Source organism: Oncorhynchus keta, chromosome 18 (genome assembly GCF_023373465.1).
Source record: "Oncorhynchus keta strain PuntledgeMale-10-30-2019 chromosome 18, Oket_V2, whole genome shotgun sequence".
In the NCBI taxonomy this organism is placed as follows: Eukaryota; Metazoa; Chordata; class Actinopteri; order Salmoniformes; family Salmonidae; genus Oncorhynchus; species Oncorhynchus keta.
In genome coordinates this window covers 34,316,012-34,340,916 of record NC_068438.1, presented here as the reverse complement: position 1 = coordinate 34,340,916, position 24,905 = coordinate 34,316,012, and the positions used below count along the sequence as shown (strand labels likewise).

The window sequence follows — 24,905 nt, the reverse complement described above, 5'->3', positions numbered from 1 at the left end:
TAATACATGAAGGTCAGTCAATCCTGAAAATGTCAACACCTTTGAACGTTTCTTCAAGTGCAGTCGCAAAAACCATCAAGCGCTACGATGAGACTGGCTCTCATGAGGGCGACCCCTCATGAGAGCTGTAGAGGATAAGCTCTGCGGTAGAAGATAAGCTCATTAGAGTTACCAGTCTCCGAAATTGCAACCCAAATAAACGATTTAAAAATATATATATATTTAACTAGGCAAGTCAGTTGGGAACAAATTTACAATGACAGCCTAGGAACAGTTTGTTAACTGCCTTATTCAGGGGCAGAATGACATATTTTTACCTCTTCAGCTTGGGGATTCGATCTGGCAACCTTTGGTTACTGGCCCAAGGCTCTAACCACTAGGATACCTGCCGCCCCTTCTCTGCTTCACACAGTTCTAGTAACATACACATCTCAATATCACCTGTTCAGAGGAGACTGCGTGAATCAGGCCTTCATGTTCAAATTGCTGCAAAGAAACCACTACTAAAGGACACCAAAAATAAGAAGAGACTTGCTTGGGCCAAGAAACACGAGCAATGGAAATCTGTCCTTTGGTATGATGTTTACAAATTTGAGATTTCTGGTTCCAACCGCCGTGTCTTTGTGAGGCGCAGAGTAGGTGAATGGATGATCTCCACTTGTGTGGTCCACATCGTGAGTGAAGCATGGAGGAGGAGGTGTGGGGGTGCTTTGCTGGTGACACTGTCAGTGATTTATTTAGAATTCAAGGCACACTTAACCAGCATGGCTACCACAGTATTCTGCAGTGATACGCCATCCCATCTGGTTTGCACTTAGTGCGACTATCATCTGGTTTTCAACAGGACAATGACACAACACTCATCCAGGCTGTGTAAGGGCTATTTTACCAAGGAGAGTGACGGAGTGCTGCATCAGATGATCTGGCCTCCACAATCACCAGACCTCAACCCAATTGAGATGGTTTGGGATGAGTTGGACCGCAGAGTGAAGGAAAAGTCTTTCAAGACTGTTGGAAAAGTATTCAAGGTGAAGCTGGTTGAGAGAATGACAAGAGTGTGCAAAGCTGTCATCAAGGCAAAGGGTGGCTACTTTGAAGAATCTCAAATATAAAATATATTTAGATTTGATGAACACTTTTTTGGTTACTACATGATTCCATGTGTATAATTTCACAGTTTTGATGTCTTCACTATTATTATACATTGTAGTAAAAATAAAGAAAAACCTTGAATGAGTAGGTGTCCAAACTTTTGACTGGTACTGTGCATTCAGTCAGATACTATATTCAGTTCCATGTCATACAGTACATATTCACAAATCTGTCACAACTATTACCACGTTTTTTCAGTTCATGTATTTATATACTTGAAAAAGAAAAGGAGAACCGAACACTCTAGGAGCACAGATGCAGTGATTTAATAACAAATGATAAACTTGGTGGTTTGAGCCCTGAATGCTGATTGGCTGGCAGCCGTGGTATATCAGACCGTATGTCACAGGTATGACAAAACATTTATTTTTACTTCTCTAATTACATTGGTAACCAGTTTATAAAAGCAATAAGGCACCTCAGGGATTTGTGGTATATGGCTGATATACCACGGCTAAGGGCTGTGTACAGTCACTCCATGCCTAAGAACAGCCCTTAGCCATGGGAAGTTAAGCCTGGGAATTTTGGGAATTTTGCTTAAATTCATCAAAAAGTTGGCTTGTAACAGAGAACCATTTTTGTGGGATACACAAAAGGCAATTCTAGGTCTTGTGGAATATTTTGGTTAAACTATCCCCAACTCAATGGAATTGCAACCCTCTGCATGCACAGTGCATTTTTTCCATCACATGTACAGCTGATTCTCAAGATCTTGCACACTAATGAGATGCTATTGAGCCCAAACTACTACACTGTCTGAGCCAATGACTATATGCTTTCTTGTAAGTTTTTATTACAATACTGGGTGGGGTGAATATATTTTATACGACATACATTATTTTTTGTTAACTAGTAAATAGTAACCTACAGCAAAGTGTGTTTAAATCATTTCTAACTCTCCATCCAACCTCACTGAGCTCGAGCTGTTTTGCAAGGAGGAATGGGAAAAAATGTCAGTCTCTCGATGTGCAAAACTGATAGAGACATACCCCAAGCGACTTACAGCTGTAATCGCAGCAAAAGGTGGCGCTACAAAGTATTAACTTAAGGGGGCTGAATAATTTTGCACGCCCAATTTTTCAGTTTTTGATTTGTTAAAAAAGTTTGAAATGTCCAATAAATGTCGTTCCACTTCATGATTGTGTCCCACTTGTTGTTGATTCTTCACAAAAAAATACAGTTTTATGTCTTTATGTGTGAAGCCTGAAATGTGGCAAAAGGTCGCAAAGTTCAAGGGGGCCGAATACTTTTGCAAGGCACTGTATGTGAAGGGTCATCAAGTTATAGCAGCAATCTAACTCACCAATTAAAGTGAAAAGAATAAGAGCACCACATTGAAGCTGCCAGGCAACAACCTTTGGGGTGGTGTTGTTATCATGTTTGACAGTCTCCTGGAGGGGAAGGAGTCTCTCCAAGAAATGGCCATACCACAGTCTGACGATATGGACAGCCCCATCAAGAGGATCCTCCTGGATGATGTATTTTGGGAGAGAGTGGTAAGCAGCCTGCAACCTATTGCAGTAGCCATTGCACGGACTGAGGGAGACAATGCCATCCTGTCTGATGTTCAGACTCTGCATGCAGATGTAAGAGAAGAAATCCGTACTGCCCTGCCCATTTCACTGTTGCGCCAAGCAGAGGAAACTGCAGTTCTGAAATACATCAAAAAGCGTGAAGACTTTTGCCTGAAGCTCATACACGCCGCAGCGTACATGTTGGACCCCAAGTATGCTGGCAAGAGCATCCTGTCTGGTGTAGAGAGCAACAAGGCGTATGGTGTCATCACTACCATGTCTCGCCACCTTGGCCTGGATGAGAGCAAGGATCCTGGTAGTCTGGCGAAGTACACTTCCAAGCAAGGGCTTTGGAATGGAGATGCAATATGACACTCGTGCCAACATATCTCATCAGCCACCTGGTGGAAGGGACTTTGTGGATCTTAGGCTTTGCCCTGTGGCCTCCATCACCCTCCAAATTCCACCAACATCAGCCACCTCAGAGTGCAACTGGTCCTTGTTTGGGAACACACACACCAAAGCACGCAACATGCTGACCAATACAAGGGTTGAAAAGTTGGTGGCCATCTGGGCAAATGTAAGGCTTTTTGATCTTGACAACTAGGCCATCCTCAAAAAGATTGGATAGTGACAGTGAAGGTGGATATTGACGTGGACATTGAGGAGGTCCAGGGAGAAGACATGGAAGCCTGAGAGGAAGACAACCAAAGCTTTCGTTTCAAGACTATCATTTTACAGATGTATGTCAAAAACGTCTTTGGGAGATGCGATGGATCATTGGGGATCATTCAATATTCCCTTTCAGTGTTAAGTGAAATCATCCCATGTGAAGAGTCAACTCATTTAATTAAAGTTGAATTCGAAACAATTTTTTATTTTTATTTCTATTGGAAGGATTTAATCATTTGCAATTATGTCTACTATGATAAAGTAAAAGGTTTATGTTTCTGTCTCCATATGATATGGTTAATATATCCAATGCAGAAAACATCTACATTTAATGGTATTTATATTAATTTGCATGTATTTCTGTTAATTCCCATATTTTCACATTCATTCCCATATATTCCTGTTTATTCCCACCTCTGAATCTTCCCCAAAATGTGCAACCCTAATTGGCCATATACCAAAACCCCTAGTGCCTTATTGTTTAAATAACCAACGTTTTGGACAGACAAGCTGTCTTCAAATCAAATCAAATCAAATGTCTTCATCAGGGTATAATGACAAACACTGCAGGTCGCTAGTTTATATCATTTCAAAGGAGTTGGGAGATAAAAAAATAAGATAGATTGAGAGAGAAAAAACAAGATAAGAGCAGCACCGAAAAACTGACAAGAGAGAAAAGGTGTTTAATGAAAGAGAAAACAGATATAGGGGAAATATAACGAAGGAGAAAGTGCGAGTGAGTTTGTGTCACATCATGGAGGATTTCATGACTGCTGGTTGCTTGTTACGCGTTGGCAGGTTTTGTCACACTGTTTGTCACAGGTGTCTGTAATCATGGCTGGGTGTGGCTTGATATCATTGGTTAATTATAGATATAAATAGAACATATAAAAACCATGAAGGATAATAAGATCATAGATACAATTTGGCTACATAAGCCTAGAAACATTTAAATGAATAGCAAATTCACAAGAATGTATTTATATGCACCATGTTTGCTGACGTGCTTGTTGCGTTGCGTGTCATGTACTGTGTTGATGGTTGATGACTCATGGAAACCTTGTGAATCAAGAACAGCAGATTCCCACCGCCGGTGACAAAGGCTGTTGTGTTGCGTAAGAAGGGCGGCAGAGAAGGCTAAATATAAGACAGAAGCAGCAGCTGTCTTCCTGCCGGTGAACAGTGGAGATTTCCCCCATTGGGCATCACGCTGACGCTCCATCTGTGATGTTGAAGAAGGGAACTCAGCCCAGACTCTCATGACTGGCTCTACTGTCAGCACGTCTTACAGGTGTGTGTGTGGGCCGGGAGGATACGTGCGTACACCCATAGGGATTTAGTCAGCATATCTTGCATTTAAATTTTTTGTTGTAATTTAGCAGACGCTCTTATCCAGAGCGAGTATTTCGCTACAATAACATTTGCTAAATATGTGTACGTGACCAATACATTTGATTTGAAGTAGTGAGTGAATACATTTTTATACATTTTTCATACTAATCCCCCATGGGAATCAAACCCACAACACTGGCGCTGCAAGCACCATGCTCTAACCAACTGAGCTACACAAGACTATCTTGCAGGGGTGTGTGTGTGTATTGGAATGAATAGCAAGGGGGTTTGGACATTGTGAACAGGTACCTTCACACAGGGTGCAACATTGGCATAATGGACCAACTGAAACAGAAGGAGTTACTCAGAATGAATAGAGAGTAGCTGAAACAGGATGTGTATAGCTTCCTGTGCCCTAGCTAGCAATTAGACCTCTGTACTTAATGGGGATTCCCACTGGGCACACGCTGGTTGAATCAATGTTGTCATTTCAATGACATGACATTGAACCAACATGGAACAGATGTTGAATTGACTTCTGTACCCAGTGGGTTGGCTCTCCCTTTCAGGGCACACAGCAGTAAAGCTCAGTTACATTTCCCTCCAGCTATCATTCTGAACGAATAGAGGGAGAGAGGGAGAGAGGGATGAAAGACGGAGGGGGGGTAAATAATGTGATAAACTGAAAGTGAACCAAACCTACAGTACATGTATGTGTGAATGTGTTCATATTAATCACTATCCTTTTCACCAGGGAACCAGTTTCCCTGTCACCTAGTCACAGAACGCATTACAGAAACAACGCCATGCACCATAGGAACATGACAGACCTATGAGCAAAACTGATATGTGTTAATGTGTCCGTTTCGCAGGCCTAATGTCTGGCTATTGAAAAGCACTGGCCCTGAAAATGACAACGGAGGGAACAGGTAGAGTGACATACGCGTTGTACGGACTGTCACAGGGAAATTATAAGGTGTCTTGCAAGCACATTCTGTATGTCAGTGCAATCCCTTCCGCTCTATACAAATGCTAATCCATTCCACTGTGTGTGTCCTGTTCTGCCACAGTCAACTTCTGCACTTAACACACAATGAACACACATTGTAGATGACAGGACCTCTAACAGAGGAAAGGGTAATAAGATATACCGGTATATTTCTTATCAATTTAAAATGGGATACTTCTCTATCATCATAATGTCCAACCCACTATAGAACATGGCACTCCTAACTCAAACAGAGACTGATAAAGAATCTTCACACTAGCTCAGTTTACACACTAACAATCGTTTTTGGACCGTTCAATCACAGCCTGAACAGTGCGAAGGAACAGAACAGGACAGGACATGGCAGAACAGGACAGGACATGGCAGAACAGGACAGGACATGGCAGAACAGGACAGGACAGGACATGGCAGAACAGGACAGGACATGGCAGAACAGAACAGGACAGGACATGGCAGAACAGGACAGGACAGGACATGGCAGAACAGGACAGGACATGGCAGAACAGAACAGGACAGGACATGGCAGAACAGGACAGGACAGGACATGGCAGAACAGGACAGGACATGGCAGAACAGGACATGACAGGACATGGCAGAACAGGACAGGACAGGACATGGCAGAACAGGACAGGACATGACAGAACAGGACAGGACATGGCAGAACAGGACAGGACATGGCAGAACAGGACAGGACATGGCAGAACAGGACATGACAGGACATGGCAGAACAGGACAGGACAGGACATGGCAGAACAGGACAGGACATGGCAGAACAGAACAGGACAGGACATGGCAGAACAGGACAGGACAGGACATGGCAGAACAGGACAGGACATGGCAGAACAGGACATGACAGGACATGGCAGAACAGGACAGGACAGGACATGGCAGAACAGGACAGGACATGGCAGAACAGGACAGGACATGGCAGAACAGGACAGGACATGGCAGAACAGGACAGGACATGGCAGAACATGACAGGACAGGACATGGCAGAACAGGACAGGACATGGCAGAACATGACAGGACAGGACATGGCAGAACAGGACAGGACATGGCAGAACAGGACAGGACAGGACATGGCAGAACAGGACAGGACATGGCAGAACAGGACAGGACATGGCAGAACAGAACAGGACAGGACATGGCAGAACAGGACAGGACATGGCAGAACATGACAGGATATGGCAGAACAGGACAGGACATGGCAGAACAGGACAGGACATGGCAGAACAGAACAGGACAGGACATGGCAGAACAGGACAGGACATGGCAGAACAGAACAGGACAGGACATGGCAGAACAGGACAGGACATGGCAGAACATGACAGGACATGGCAGAACAGGACAGGACAGGACATGGCAGAACAGGACAGGGGAGGCTAATGACCTCTGTACAAACAGAGGAATTAGACGCAGGGGTCAGAGAGACAATTACACTGCTAATTATCACCGTTTGCCGTGTTCTGATCACTGGAATAGGTTCTTGACACGCCAGATGCCATAATTCATGTGACAATGTGACGCCATCCATCACACCATCTAAAGACGTTTTTCAAAATGGCTGATGAAAAAAGTTCAAAACATAATGTCCTTGGGCAAAATAAGAGTGTAGCGTCTGTCCATGAAGGCGAGGTCTGTGTCTGTGGTTACAAAAGTAAACATTGGTAGCATGCATGTGGTTTATCATGTACTTTTTGAGGGTGTGCGTGAGGGTGCATTTATGAGTGTTCAGATGTACAGGTGGTAGCAAGCTACAGAACACAATACTAACAGTGCCACATTAACTTACGCATTCCAAAATCAACACACACAGGTAATAGATGTGTCTCTTTCTGAGAATAACTAAATGTTGTGTCATCAGCTACCTGTGTGGCTGCAGAGTTGGTCCCGTCCGTCACCTCCACAGTCATGTTGTAGAAGGAGCGCTGCTCAGCGTCTAGTGGCTTAGCGATGATGATGGTGCCCACACCCTTTTCTATGTCAAACAAGCTGTCAGTGTTACCACCTGGCCAGGAGGGGGGGGATAGAGAGCAGAGAGGGTTAGAGACAGAGGGGGGGGGGGACTGGTTAATTCATCTCTCGCTCTCTTTTCTCTTTCACAAAAGTTCTCACTCAATCACTCACACACGCTTCTTCTCTCTCTACCTCACACACACAAACCTACATTTTAATAAAGTGTATGGGTCTGTGATAGTGAAAAACAGGGAAACACACTGAATTGTGAGTGTGACAGTACTGTGGGGAGTGTATGACCTGAACGATTCCTGGCTCTCTGCCAGGGAATACATAAATAGACACAAACACACACAAATACAACATTACACACAAATACAACATTACACACAAAAGCATACACAAATAATCTAACAGGGAGCGGGCATGCACAATCACTCGGATCACAAATACAAGTGTGTGTGTGTGTGTGTATCTTCCAACCAATCTGTGAGTAATTACTAGGTTCACAGAGCCCTGAAAGACTGAATTAACAGAGCCCTGAAAGACTGAATTAACAGAGCCCACAGACTGAATTAACAGAGCCCTGAAAGACTGAATTAACAGAGCCCACAGACTGAATTAACAGAGCCCTGAAAGACTGAATTAACAGAGCCCTGAAAGACTGAATTAACAGAGCCCACAGACTGAATTAACAGAGCCCTGAAAGACTGAATTAACAGAGCCCTGAAAGACTGAATTAACAGAGCCCACAGACTGAATTAACAGAGCCCTGAAAGACTGAATTAACAGAGCCCACAGACTGAATTAACAGAGCCCTAAAATACTGAATTAACAGAGCCCTGAAAGACTGAATTAACAGGGCCCTGAAAGACTGAATTAACAGAGCCCTGAAAGACTGAATTAACAGAGCCCTGAAAGACTGAATTAACAGAGCCCACAGACTGAATTAACAGAGCCCTGAAAGACTGAATTAACAGAGCCCTGAAAGACTGAATTAACAGAGCCCACAGACTGAATTAACAGAGCCCTAAAATACTGAATTAACAGAGCCCTGAAAGACTGAATTAACAGGGCCCTGAAAGACTGAATTAATAGAGCCCTGAAAGACTGAATTAACAGAGCCCTGAAAGACTGAATTAACAGAGCCTGTGTCAATGGAGCTCCAGCCGTGAATGGGCCTGAGTCTGAAATGAGACCACACCGGCTGTAATTAAACCACAGCCTCATCTCTGGTACCTAATTGATTTACATGGACATTTTGGCCTCATGTGGATACCAACTCACAGCTCAGAGTGTGGGAATGTCATTTTTAAGTGCGATGTAAGGGTCCGGAGTGTGTGTGTGTGTATGCGTGTTGTATGTGTGTGGGTGTCTGTGTGTGCCTGCTTGTCTGCATGCCTGTGTGTATACTACATGAATGAGCATGTGTGAATGAATGAGATTGTGTGTGTGAGGTTGTGTGTGAGTGTACTCGAGGTGCAGACTCAATGGGATTCCTCCCTGGTGTTTCTGTTTAATAAAGCCATGACCTCAGCCCAGCACCAACTAAGGCTATAACACTCCACCACTAAACACTTTCAGCTCTCTATCATCTGTCTCTTAAATCATTACAACTCCAGTGATTTGGTCCTAATAGCTTTCCTCAAAAGATGTGCAGAAGGAAGAAATGAAAAACAGCCACACTCCCTGTCTCTTTCCCTTCACTTCCGCTAACAGTAATCTAGTGCTTTTACGGTTCAGTATGCTGATTAGCATCATATCCGTCGGACCAGATGATTTTACACTCATTAGAGGAGTGCAATATACACTACATGACGAAAGGTATGTGGTGGACACCTGCTCGTCATACATCACATTCCAAAATCATGGGCATTAATATTGAGTTGGTCCCCCCTTTGCTGCTATAACAGCCGGGAAGCTGGGAAGGCTTTCCACTAGATGTTGGAACATTGCTGCTGGGTCTTGCTTAAATTCAGCCAGAAGAGCATTAGTGAGATTGGGCACTGATGTTGGGCGATTAGGCCTGGCTCGCAGTCTGTGTTCCAAATTATACCAAAGGTGTTCGATGGGGTTGAGGTCAGGGCTCTGTGCAGGCCAGTCAAGTTCTTCCACACCGATCTCGACCAACCATTTTTGTATGGACCTCGCTTTGTGCACAGGGGCATTGTCATGCTGAAACAGGAAAGGGTCTTCCCCAAACTGTTGCCACAGAGTTGGATATACAAAATCGTCTAGAATGTAATTTTATGCTGTTGCGTTAAGATTTCCCATCACTGGAACTAAGGGGCCTAGCCCAAACCATGAAAAACAGCCCATTATTCCTCCTGCACCAAACTTTACAGTTGGCACTATACATTAGGGCAGGTAGTATTTTCCTGGCATCTGCCAAACCCAGATTTGTCTGTAGGACTGCCAGATGGTGAAGCGTGATTCATCACTCCAGAGAACGCGTTTCCACTGCTCCAGAGTCCAATGGCTGCGAGTTATACACCCCTCCAGTCGACGCTTGGCATTCGCATGGTGATCTTAGGCTTGTGTGTGGCTGCTCGGCCATCGAAACCTATTTCATGAAGATCCCGGCGAACAGTTCTTGCTCTGACGTTGCTTCCAGAGGCCCTTTGGAACTCGGTAGACAGTATTGCAACCAAGAACAGACCATTTTTACTCGCTACGTGCTTCAGCACTTGGCGGTCCCATTCTGTGAGCTTGTGAGGTCTACCTCTTTGTGGCTGAGCCGTTGATGCTCCTAGACGTTTCCACTTCACAATAACAGCACTTACAGTTGACCAGGGCAGAAGTTTGACGAACTGCCTTGTTGGAAAGGTGGCATCTTATGACTGTGCCACGTTGAAGGTCACTGAGCTCTTCAGTAAGGCCATTCTACTGCACATTTTTGTCTATGGAGATTGCATGGCAATGCGCTTGATTTTATACGCCTGTCAGCTACGAGTGTGCTGAAATAGCCCAATCTACTAATTTCAATGGGGTGTCCACATACTTTTGTCTATATATAGTGTACATGAAAATAAAGGAAAGTGTACAGTATTAAGAAAAATAAGCCATTCAAGAGAATTAAAATCCAACCATGGAGGCTTCAGAAGGATCTGTCTGTCTGTCTGTGAGTCTGTCTGTCTGTCTGTCTGTCTGTCTGTCTGTCTGTCTGTCTGTCTGTCTGTCTGTCTGTCTGTCTGTCTGTCTGTCTGGAGCCATCCTATATGACCCAACCAACCAAACGCTCCATTTCGGGAAAGGAGGAACTGAGGTTTGGCACGGCAGCAACCGGGCAGATGGAAAAATAACAGTTCCCTTCCACCAAATTATAGAAGGGAAACGGAATCCTCCGCAACAAGGCTGTTATTAAACCCTCTGTTGAACGCTAAAATTGCTTCCCTCAGTCTCTCCATTCAGATTAGTAAGGAAAGCCGCTCCAGTGCTTAAAAACACTCTGGCAGGCAGCACAACCGATAAAGAGGCACATTTATCTTCCTTTCAAAGAAGGAGGAGGGGATGAACTTAGCGTTTGTTGTGAACAGATAAAACAAAGCAAATGAACAAAAGAAGAGGGAAATGAGGACAAGCGTCAATCTGTTCGGAAATTAGTTAATGAGTACAACAACGGCTTCGTTAACTAGCTTCAATCGGTTGAGAAAATGGCTAGGATATAGTGCGTGGTTGAGAGAGTGGGGAGGTTCTGGGATCGATTGTGTAGGCTGAGTGGAGAGTCTGGGATTTCTGAGATTGATTGGTATAGGCTAGAAAAGGGACACAGGATCAAACTGAATTGGCATCATTGTCATGGTCATGCGTGGTATGGATTGACTTGATATATAGAACCCAGCTGTCTAGATTGACTTGATATATAGAACCCAGCTGTCTAGATTGACTTGATATATAGAACCCAGCTGTCTAGATTGACTTGATATATAGAACCCAGCTGTCTAGATTGACTTGATATATAGAACCCAGCTTTCTAGATTGACTTGATATATAGAACCCAGCTGTCTAGATTGACTTGATATATAGAACCCAGCTGTCTAGATTGACTTGATATATAGAAACCAGCTGTCTAGATTGACTTGATATATAGAACCCAGCTGTCTGGATTGACTTGATATATAGAACCCAGCTGTCTAGATTGACTTGATATATAGAACCCAGCTGTCTAGATTGACTTGATATATAGAACCCAGCTGTCTAGATTGACTTGATATATAGAACCCAGCTGTCTGGATTGACTTGATATATAGAAAACAGCTGTCTAGATTGACTTGATATATAGAACCCAGCTGTCTAGATTGACTTGATATATAGAACCCAGCTGTCTGGATTGACTTGATATATAGAACCCAGCTGTCTAGATTGACTTGATATATAGAACCCAGCTGTCTGGATTGACTTGATATATAGAACCCAGCTGTCTAGATTGACTTGATATATAGAACCCAGCTGTCTAGATTGACTTGATATATAGAACCCAGCTGTCTAGATTGACTTGATATATAGAACCCAGCTGTCTGGATTGACTTGATATATAGAACCCAGCTGTCTGGATTGACTTGATATATAGAACCCAGCTGTCTGGATTGACTTGATATATAGAACACAGCTGTCTAGATTGACTTGATATATAGAACCCAGCTGTCTGGATTGACTTGATATATAGAACCCAGCTGTCTGAATTGACTTGACATATAGAACCCAGCTGTCTAGATTGACTTGACATATAGAACCCAGCTGTCTAGATTGACTTGATATATAGAACCCAGCTGTCTAGATTGACTTGATATATAGAACCCAGCTGTCTAGATTGACTTGATATATAGAACCCAGCTGTCTAGATTGACTTGATATATAGAACCCAGCTGTCTAGATTGACTTGATATATAGAACCCAGCTGTCTAGATTGACTTGATATATAGAACCCAGCTGTCTAGATTGACTTGATATATAGAACCCAGCTGTCTGAATTGACTTGATATATAGAACACAGCTGTCTAGATTGACTTGATATATAGAACCCAACAATCTGAATTGACTTGATATATAGAACCCAGCTGTCTAGATTGACTTGATATATAGAACCCAGCTGTCTAGATTGACTTGATATATAGAACCCAGCTGTCTAGATTGACTTGATATATAGAACCCAGCTGTCTAGATTGACTTGATATATAGAACCCAGCTGTCTGAATTGACTTGATATATAGAACACAGCTGTCTGGATTGACTTGATATATAGAACCCAGCTGTCTGGATTGACTTGATATATAGAACCCAGCTGTCTAGATTGACTTGATATATAGAACCCAGCTGTCTAGATTGACTTGATATATAGAACCCATTGCTTGATATATAGAACCCAGCTAGATTGACTTGATATATAGAACCCAGCTGTCTGAATTGACTTGATATATAGAACCCAACTGTCTGATTGACTTGATATATAGAACCCAGCTGTCTAGATTGACTTGATATATAGAACCCAGCTGTCTAGATTGACTTGATATATAGAACCCAGCTGTCTAGATTGACTTGATATATAGAACCCAGCTGTCTGAATTGACTTGATATATAGAACCCAGCTGTCTATTGACTTGATATATAGAACCCAGCTGTCTAGATTGACTTGATATATAGAACCCAGCTGTCTAGATTGACTTGATATATAGAACCCAGCTGTCTGACTTGATTGAACCCAGCTGTCTGAATTGACTTGATATATAGAACCCAGCTGTCTGAATTGACTTGATATATAGAACCCAGCTGTCTGGATTGACTTGATATATAGAACCCAGCTGTCTGGATTGACTTGATATATAGAACCCAGCTGTCTGGATTGACTTGATATATAGAACCCAGCTGTCTGAATTGACTTGATATATAGAACCCAGCTGTCTAGATTGATATATAGAACCCAGCTGTCTAGATTGACTTGATATATAGAACCCAGCTGTCTAGATTGACTTGATATATAGAACCCAGCTGTCTGAATTGACTTGATATATAGAACCCAGCTGTCTAGATTGACTTGATATATAGAACCCAGCTGTCTAGATTGACTTGATATATAGAACCCAGCTGTCTGGATTGACTTGATATATAGAACCCAGCTGTCTGAATTGACTTGATATATAGAACCCAGCTGTCTGAATTGACTTGATATATAGAACCCAGCTGTCTAGATTGACTTGATATATAGAACCCAGCTGTCTAGATTGACTTGATATATAGAACCCAGCTGTCTGGATTGACTTGATATATAGAACCCAGCTGTCTAGATTGACTTGATATATAGAACCCAGCTGTCTAGATTGACTTGATATATAGAACCCAGCTGTCTGGATTGACTTGATATATAGAACACAGCTGTCTGAATTGACTTGATATATAGAACCCAGCTGTCTAGATTGACTTGACATATAGAACCCAGCTGTCTAGATTGACTTGATATATAGAACCCAGCTGTCTAGATTGACTTGATATATAGAACACATCTGTCTAGATTGACTTGATATATAGAACCCAGCTGTCTGAATTGACTTGATATATAGAACACAGCTGTCTAGATTGACTTGATATATAGAACCCAGCTGTCTAGATTGACTTGATATATAGAACCCAGCTGTCTAGATTGACTTGATATATAGAACCCAGCTGTCTGAATTGACTTGATATATAGAACACAGCTGTCTAGATTGACTTGATATATAGAACCCAGCTGTCTAGATTGACTTGATATATAGAACCCAGCTGTCTAGATTGACTTGATATATAGAACCCAGCTGTCTGAATTGACTTGATATATAGAACACAGCTGTCTAGATTGACTTGATATATAGAACCCAGCTGCTGATTCTTGATATATAGAACACAGATTGACTTGATATATAGAACCCAGCTGTCTGAATTGACTTGATATATAGAACCCAGCTGTCTAGATTGACTTGATATATAGAACCCAGCTGTCTGAATTGACTTGATATATAGAACACAGCTGTCTAGATTGACTTGATATATAGAACACAGCTGTCTAGATTGACTTGATATATAGAACACAGCTGTCTAGATTGACTTGATATATAGAACCCAGCTGTCTAGATTGACTTGATATATAGAACCCAGCTGTCTAGATTGACTTGATATATAGAACCCAGCTGTCTGGATTGACTTGATATATAGAACCCAGCTGTCTAGATTGACTTGATATATAGAACCCAGCTGTCTGAATTGACTTGATATATAGAACCCAGCTGTCTGGATTGACTTGATATATAGAACCCAGCTGTCTAGATTGACTTGATATATAGAACCCAGCTGTCTGAATTGACTTGATATATAGAACCCAGCTGTCTGAATTGACTTGATATATAGAACCCAGCTGTCTAGATTGACTTGATATATAGAACCCAGCTGTCTGAATTGACTTGATATATAGAACCCAGCTGTCTGAATTGACTTGATATATAGAACCCAGCTGTCTAGATTCACTTGATATATAGAACCCAGCTGTCTAGATTGACTTGATATATAGAACCCAGCTGTCTGAATTGACTTGATATATAGAACCCAGCTGTCTAGATTGACTTGATATATAGAACCCAGCTGTCTAGATTGACTTGATATATAGAACCCAGCTGTCTAGATTGACTTGATATATAGAACCCAGCTGTCTAGATTGACTTGATATATAGAACCCAGCTGTCTGAATTGACTTGATATATAGAACCCAGCTGTCTAGATTGACTTGATATATAGAACCCAGCTGTCTAGATTGACTTGATATATAGAACCCAGCTGTCTAGATTGACTTGATATATAGAACCCAGCTGTCTAGATTGACTTGATATATAGAAGAACCCAGCTGTCTGAGATTGACTTGATATATAGAACCCAGCTGTCTAGATTGACTTGATATATAGAACCCAGCTGTCTAGATTGACTTGATATATAGAACCCAGCTGTCTGATTCTTGATATATAGAACCCAGCTGTCTGAATTGACTTGATATATAGAACCCAGCTGTCTGAATTGACTTGATATATAGAACCCAGCTGTCTGGATTGACTTGATATATAGAACCCAGCTGTCTAGATTGACTTGATATATAGAACCCAGCTGTCTAGATTGACTTGATATATAGAACCCAGCTGTCTGAATTGACTTGATATATAGAACCCAGCTGTCTGAATTGACTTGATATATAGAACCCAGCCAGCTGAACCCAGCTGTCTAGATTGACTTGATATATAGAACCCAGCTGTCTAGATTGACTTGATATATAGAACCCAGCTGTCTAGATTGACTTGATATATAGAACCCAGCTGTCTAGATTGACTTGATATATAGAACCCAGCTGTCTGAATTGACTTGATATATAGAACCCAGCTGTCTAGATTGACTTGATATATAGAACCCAGCTGTCTGAATTGACTTGATATATAGAACCCAGCTGTCTAGATTGACTTGATATATAGAACCCAGCTGTCTAGATTGACTTGATATATAGAACCCAGCTGTCTAGATTGACTTGATATATAGAACCCAGCTGTCTGAATTGACTTGATATATAGAACCCAGCTGTCTAGATTGACTTGATATATAGAACCCAGCTGTCTGAATTGACTTGATATATAGAACACAGCTGTCTAGATTGACTTGATATATAGAACACAGCTGTCTAGATTGACTTGATATATAGAACACAGCTGTCTAGATTGACTTGATATATAGAACCCAGCTGTCTAGATTGACTTGATATATAGAACCCAGCTGTCTAGATTGACTTGATATATAGAACCCAGCTGTCTGGATTGACTTGATATATAGAACCCAGCTGTCTAGATTGACTTATATAGAACCCAGCTGTCTGAATTGACTTGATATATAGAACCCAGCTGTCTGGATTGACTTGATATATAGAACCCAGCTGTCTAGATTGACTTGATATATAGAACCCAGCTGTCTGAATTGACTTGATATATAGAACCCAGCTGTCTGAATTGACTTGATATATAGAACCCAGCTGTCTAGATTGACTTGATATATAGAACCCAGCTGTCTGAATTGACTTGATATATAGAACCCAGCTGTCTAGATTGACTTGATATATAGAACCCAGCTGTCTAGATTGACTTGATATATAGAACCCAGCTGTCTAGATTGACTTGATATATAGAACCCAGCTGTCTGAATTGACTTGATATATAGAACCCAGCTGTCTAGATTGACTTGATATATAGAACCCAGCTGTCTAGATTGACTTGATATATAGAACCCAGCTGTCTAGATTGACTTGATATATAGAACCCAGCTGTCTAGATTGACTTGATATATAGAACCCAGCTGTCTGAATTGACTTGATATATAGAACCCAGCTGTCTAGATTGACTTGATATATAGAACCCAGCTGTCTGAATTGACTTGATATATAGAACCCAGCTGTCTAGATTGACTTGATATATAGAACCCAGCTGTCTAGATTGACTTGATATATAGAACCCAGCTGTCTGAATTGACTTGATATATAGAACCCAGCTGTCTGATATTGACCCAGCTGTCTTGATATATAGAACCCAGCTGTCTAGATTGACTTGATATATAGAACCCAGCTGTCTAGATTGACTTGATATATAGAACCCAGCTGTCTAGATTGACTTGATATATAGAACCCAGCTGTCTGAATTGACTTGATATATAGAACCCAGCTGTCTGAATTGACTTGATATATAGAACCCAGCTGTCTGGATTGACTTGATATATAGAACCCAGCTGTCTGGATTGACTTGATATATAGAACCCAGCTGTCTGAATTGACTTGATATATAGAACCCAGCTGTCTGAACCTTGATATATAGAACCCAGCTGTCTAGATTGACTTGATATATAGAACCCAGCTGTCTAGATTGACTTGATATATAGAACCCAGCTGTCTCAATTGACTTGATATATAGAACCCAGCTGTCTGAATTGACTTGATATATAGAACCCAGCTGTCTAGATTGACTTGATATATAGAACCCAGCTGTCTAGATTGACTTGATATATAGAACCCAGCTGTCTGAATTGACTTGATATATAGAACCCAGCTGTCTGATTGATTGACTTGATATATAGAACCCAGCTGTCTAGATTGACTTGATATATAGAACCCAGCTGTCTGAATTGACTTGATATATAGAACCCAGCTGTCTAGATTGACTTGATATATAGAACCCAGCTGTCTGAATTGACTTGATATATAGAACCCAGCTGTCTAGATTGACTTGATATATAGAACCCAGCTGTCTAGATTGACTTGATATATAGAACCCAGCTGTCTGAATTGACTTGATATATAGAACCCAGCTGTCTAGATTGACTTGATATATAGAACCCAGCTGTCTAGATTGACTTGATATATAGAACCCAGCTGTCTAGATTGACTTGATATATAGAACCCAGCTGTCTAGATTGACTTGATATATAGAACCCAGCTGTCTGAATTGACTTGATATATAGAACCCAGCTGTCATTGCTGATATATAGAACCCAGCTGTCTAGATTGACTTGATATATAGAACCCAGCTGTCTAGATTGACTTGATATATAGAACCCAGCTGTCTAGATTGACTTGATATATAGAACCCAGCTGTCTGAGATTGACTTGATATATAGAACCCAGCTGTCTAGATTGACTTGATATATAGAACCCAGCTGTCTAGATTGACTTGATATATAGAACCCAGCTGTCTAGATTGACTTGATATATAGAACCCAGCTGTCTAGATTGACTTGATATATAGAACCCAGCTGTCTGAGATTGACTTGATATATAGAACCCAGCTGTCTGTCTAGATTGACTTGATATATAGAACCCAGCTGTCTAGATTGACTTGATATATAGAACCCAGCTGTCTATAGAACCCAGCTGTCTAGATTGACTTGATATATAGAACCCAGCTGTCTGAATTGACTTGATATATAGAACCCAGCTGTCTAGATTGACTTGATATATAGAACCCAGCTGTCTAGATTGACTTGATATATAGAACCCAGCTGTCTGAATTGACTTGATATATAGACTTGATATATAGAACCCAGCTGTCTAGATTGACTTGATATATAGAACCCAGCTGTCTAGATTGACTTGATATATAGAACCCAGCTGTCTAGATTGACTTGATATATAGAACCCAGCTGTCTAGATTGACTTGATATATAGAACCCAGCTGTCTAGATTGACTTGATATATAGAACCCAGCTGTCTAGATTGACTTGATATATAGAACCCAGCTGTCTAGATTGACTTGATATATAGAACCCAGCTGTCTAGATTGACTTGATATATAGAACCCAGCTGTCTAGATTGACTTGATATATAGAACCCAGCTGTCTAGATTGACTTGATATATAGAACCCAGCTGTCTAGATTGACTTGATATATAGAACCCAGCTGTCTGACTTGATATTGACTTGATACTTGATATATAGAACCCAGCTGTCTAGATTGACTTGATATATAGAACCCAGCTGTCTAGATTGACTTGATATATAGAACCCAGCTGTCTGAATTGACTTGATATATAGAACCCAGCTGTCTGAATTGACTTGATATATAGAACCCAGCTGTCTGGATTGACTTGATATATAGAACCCAGCTGTCTAGATTGACTTGATATATAGAACCCAGCTGTCTGGATTGACTTGATATATAGAACCCAGCTGTCTAGATTGACTTGATATATAGAACCCAGCTGTCTGGATTGACTTGATATATAGAACCCAGCTGTCTGGATTGACTTGATATATAGAACCCAGCTGTCTGAATTGACTTGATATATAGAACCCAGCTGTCTAGATTGACTTGATATATAGAACCCAGCTGTCTAGATTGACTTGATATATAGAACCCAGCTGTCTAGATTGACTTGATATATAGAACCCAGCTGTCTGTCTGGATTGACTTGATATATAGAACCCAGCTGTCTGAATTGACTTGATATATAGAACCCAGCTGTCTGATATATAGAACACAGCTGTCTGAATTGACTTGATATATAGAACCCAGCTGTCTGGATTGACTTGATATATAGAACACAGCTGTCTAGATTGACTTGATATATAGAACCCAGCTGTCTGGATTGACTTGATATATAGAACCCAGCTGTCTAGATTGACTTGATATATAGAACCCAGCTGTCTAGATTGACTTGATATATAGAACCCAGCTGTCTGGATTGACTTGATATATAGAACCCAGCTGTCTGAATTGACTTGATATATAGAACCCAGCTGTCTGGATTGACTTGATATATAGAACCCAGCTGTCTAGATTGACTTGATATATAGAACCCAGCTGTCTAGATTGACTTGATATATAGAACCCAGCTGTCTGAATTGACTTGATATATAGAACACAGCTGTCTGAATTGACTTGATATATAGAACCCAGCTGTCTAGATTCACTTGATATATAGAACCCAGCTGTCTAGATTCACTTGATATATAGAACCCAGCTGTCTAGATTGACTTGATATATAGAACCCAGCTGTCTAGATTGACTTGATATATAGAACCCAGCTGTCTAGATTGACTTGATATATAGAACCCAGCTGTCTGGATTGACTTGATATATAGAACCCAGCTGTCTAGATTGACTTGATATATAGAACCCAGCTGTCTGGATTGACTTGATATATAGAACCCAGCTGTCTAGATTGACTTGATATATAGAACCCATCTGTCTAGATTGACTTGATATATAGAACCCAGCTGTCTGGATTGACTTGATATATAGAACCCAGCTGTCTGGATTGACTTGATATATAGAACACAGCTGTCTAGATTGACTTGATATATAGAACCCAGCTGTCTAGATTGACTTGATATATAGAACCCAGCTGTCTAGATTGACTTGATATATAGAACCCAGCTGTCTGGATTGACTTGATATATAGAACACAGCTGTCTGAATTGACTTGATATATAGAACCCAGCTGTCTAGATTGACTTGATATATAGAACACAGCTGTCTGAATTGACTTGACATATAGAACCCAGCTGTCTAGATTGACTTGATATATAGAACCCAGCTGTCTAGATTGACTTGATATATAGAACCCATCTGTCTAGATTGACTTGATATATAGAACCCAGCTGTCTAGATTGACTTGATATATAGAACCCAGCTGTCTAGATTGACTTGATATATAGAACCCATCTGTCTAGATTGACTTGATATATAGAACCCAGCTGTCTAGATTGACTTGATATATAGAACCCATCTGTCTAGATTGACTTGATATATAGAACCCAGCTGTCTAGATTGACTTGATATATAGAACCCAGCTGTCTGGATTGACTTGATATATAGAACACAGCTGTCTAGATTGACTTGATATATAGAACCCAGCTGTCTAGATTGACTTGATATATAGAACCCAGCTGTCTAGATTGACTTGATATATAGAACCCAGCTGTCTGGATTGACTTGATATATAGAACACAGCTGTCTGAATTGACTTGATATATAGAACCCAGCTGTCTAGATTGACTTGATATATAGAACACAGCTGTCTGAATTGACTTGACATATAGAACCCAGCTGTCTAGATTGACTTGATATATAGAACCCAGCTGTCTAGATTGACTTGATATATAGAACCCATCTGTCTAGATTGACTTGATATATAGAACCCAGCTGTCTAGATTGACTTGATATATAGAACCCAGCTGTCTAGATTGACTTGATATATAGAACCCATCTGTCTAGATTGACTTGATATATAGAACCCAGCTGTCTAGATTGACTTGATATATAGAACCCATCTGTCTAGATTGACTTGATATATAGAACCCAGCTGTCTAGATTGACTTGATATATAGAACCCAGCTGTCTAGATTGACTTGATATATAGAACCCAGCTGTCTGGATTGACTTGATATATAGAACCCAGCTGTCTAGATTGACTTGATATATAGAACCCAGCTGTCTGGATTGACTTGATATATAGAACCCAGCTGTCTAGATTGACTTGATATATAGAACCCATCTGTCTAGATTGACTTGATATATAGAACCCAGCTGTCTGAATTGACTTGATATATAGAACCCAGCTGTCTGGATTGACTTGATATATAGAACACAGCTGTCTAGATTGACTTGATATATAGAACCCAGCTGTCTAGATTGACTTGATATATAGAACCCAGCTGTCTAGATTGACTTGATATATAGAACCCAGCTGTCTGGATTGACTTGATATATAGAACACAGCTGTCTGAATTGACTTGATATATAGAACCCAGCTGTCTAGATTGACTTGATATATAGAACACAGCTGTCTGAATTGACTTGACATATAGAACCCAGCTGTCTAGATTGACTTGATATATAGAACCCAGCTGTCTAGATTGACTTGATATATAGAACCCATCTGTCTAGATTGACTTGATATATAGAACCCAGCTGTCTAGATTGACTTGATATATAGAACCCAGCTGTCTAGATTGACTTGATATATAGAACCCAGCTGTCTAGATTGACTTGATATATAGAACCCAGCTGTCTAGATTGACTTGATATATAGAACCCAGCTGTCTAGATTGACTTGATATATAGAACCCAGCTGTCTAGATTGACTTGATATATAGAACCCAGCTGTCTAGATTGACTTGATATATAGAACCCAGCTGTCTAGATTGACTTGATATATAGAACCCAGCTGTCTAGATTGACTTGATATATAGAACCCAGCTGTCTGGATTGACTTGATATATAGAACCCAGCTGTCTAGATTGACTTGATATATAGAACCCATCTGCTCAGAATATAGCGTAGGGTTGTGGTGGCTCGTCTATAAGAGGACAACTTCATGATGTGTTTATAGGATGTGGTGGCTGGGTGGTTGACATGGCAAACGTTGAGTGGTTAAAACGGCATCCGTTTGGATGGTGTGTGCGTGTGTGTGTGTGTGTGTGTGTGTGTGTGTGTGTGTGTGTGTGTGTGTGTGTGTGTGTGTGTGTGTGTGTGTGTGTGTTTAGGTTGAATAGCAGCTATATATAGTCAAATGGGTGTGTTATACCTTCTGGACAGTAATACGTTTAGCAGTGGATTGGTGTGTGTGTGCAGGTGCATAATTAACTGCGTGTGTGTGTGTGTGTGTTTGTGTTTGTGAGGGGAATTCAGAAGCAGTTGTACATGTTTGCGTGTATGTATCCTTTATGTGTTTGGAGAGTGTGTGTGCGTGGTGTTCTGGTGAATAATGGCCTGGGATGTGGGGGTCTGGCCTCGTAAATGAATCACAGTGTTTAGCTCCTCTACTCTCACCTGGCCCCTGAGCGCGCCCACACACACACACACACACACACACACACACACACACACACACACACACACACACACACACACACACACACACACACACACACACACACACACACACACACACACACACACACACACACACACACACACACACACACACACACACACACAACTGGGCACCTCACTCCATCAATAATCCCTCCATCCCTAAGGCTGCACACCTACGTTTTCCCTCTCCCTATACCTTTCACTAAGCCCTCTCTACTATTCTCTGCCCTCCATTTCATCTTTCCTTTAATCACTGAAGCTGCTCTTCTTCTCTCTTCCTCATCTGACCTCTGCTCCTTTTATCTATCATAAGTCTCTTCTCTTGCTCCTCTACTTTCTACATATTTTCCCTCTAGCCCTCTATTTCTCTCTCATTTTCTTCTGTCCTCTTTCTCTTTCCCTCTATCTGTATCCCCCTCCTTATCTCTCTCCATCCCTACCACTCTCCCTCTCTCTCTCTCTCTCCATCCTCTCCCTGTTGGTTCCTCTGGTTGGAGAGGTGCCTGTGGCAGACCAACAGACCGTTACAGTGAGGGACTCTCTCTAACCAGGGGCACAGTGACCATGAGCTCACCCTTGACCCACAACTCCCACACCTCCCACTAACCAGCCATCCGTTTAATTGGGTCGTCAGTGGGAGGTGTGTGTAATAATGTAGTGTGTGCGTGCATGTGCGTGTGTGTGTGAGTGTGTGTGTGTGTGTGTGTGTCTGAACGTGTGAGTGCAAAATAGTGTGTGTATTTTATGTGTGGGTAAGATTTTGTGTGTCCATGGGTGTGTGCCTGCATGTTCCTGCATGTGTGTCCCTGTGTGTGTGTGTTTCCGCCTCTGTGAGTGTGTAGTGTGTGTTGCTCACAGCTCAGGGGTGGTGGGCGTGATGTTTCCCCAAACACTGATGCCTTAGCAGGCCATTAGACAAAGCTGTCACCAGGGTCGCTCAGGGGTCATTGCCATGGCAGCAGTTATGGGCTTCGCTATAAAGGGAGATCACGGGGTCTGATAGACAATTTAGTACAGCAAGGAATTTCTCCAAAACGAATCACTTATGTTAACCTTGGAAGAAAGGGTTACAATGTACATTACACATGTGGGAAGCACACACAGACACACAAACACACTCTCTAATGAGCATCTGTGTGGGATGTACATTATAAATAATTTGTAAAAACACACAAACACACACATGCACATACACACACAAACTTCTGTGAAGGGAAAACACCTTTCACCTGTCCAGCCCCCTTTGTCTCCAACCAACCAATCAGAAAAAGGAGAGAGCAGCACTGGGCACACAGTGGATGATGGGAAAAGCACAGGTGAATGATGGGTAAAATAAAAGAGGAAGGAAAGGAAAAGGAAGCAGAAAAAAGCAGATCGGAGTCAAACTGAGATACCTTCTGTGGAACAGTTCCTGCCACAAGCCGTCTGCAGTATATAGAACATCTCACGGAAAGGCCTGGGACCTTCCAGACACGAAGCATTGAGAGAGGAGAGAAAAGGGAGGGAGAGAAGAGGAGAGAAAGGTTGAGACAGGGAGAAAGGAAAGGAGAGAGACAGGGTGAAGGGGAATTGGAGAGGAGGAGAGACAGAAAGGGGGAGGAGAGGGAAAGAGAGAGGGTGAGGAAGGGTAAGGGTAAGAGGGGAGGGGGTGGAGGAGGAAATAGAGAGGGTGAGGAAGGGTAGGGGTAAGAGGGGAGGGGGGGGAGAAGGTGAGCAAAGGAAGAACAGGGAGATATATAGTGCAAATGGAGGAGGAATTACGAGGAGGGAGAGAGGAGAGAGAGAGATGTGATCCCAGAGGAGAAAACGAGTGAGGCATTGAGCAGAGAAGATAGGAGAAGAGGAGGAGAGGGGCATACAGGAGAGTAGAGTAGTAGGCCAGAGAAAGCAGCCATAGTCAGAGAGAGCCTAGAGC

At 41.7% G+C, this 24,905-nt stretch overlaps 1 protein-coding gene across 1 annotated transcript in view; it reads right to left on the bottom strand.

The window, feature by feature from the left end:
• Positions 1–24,905, bottom strand: part of fat3a (FAT atypical cadherin 3a) — a 411,491-nt gene that overhangs the window by 84,285 nt on the left and 302,301 nt on the right. The window contains 1 exon segment of the mRNA XM_052467975.1: positions 7,548–7,687. Coding sequence (XP_052323935.1) covers positions 7,548–7,687 — 140 coding nt within the window.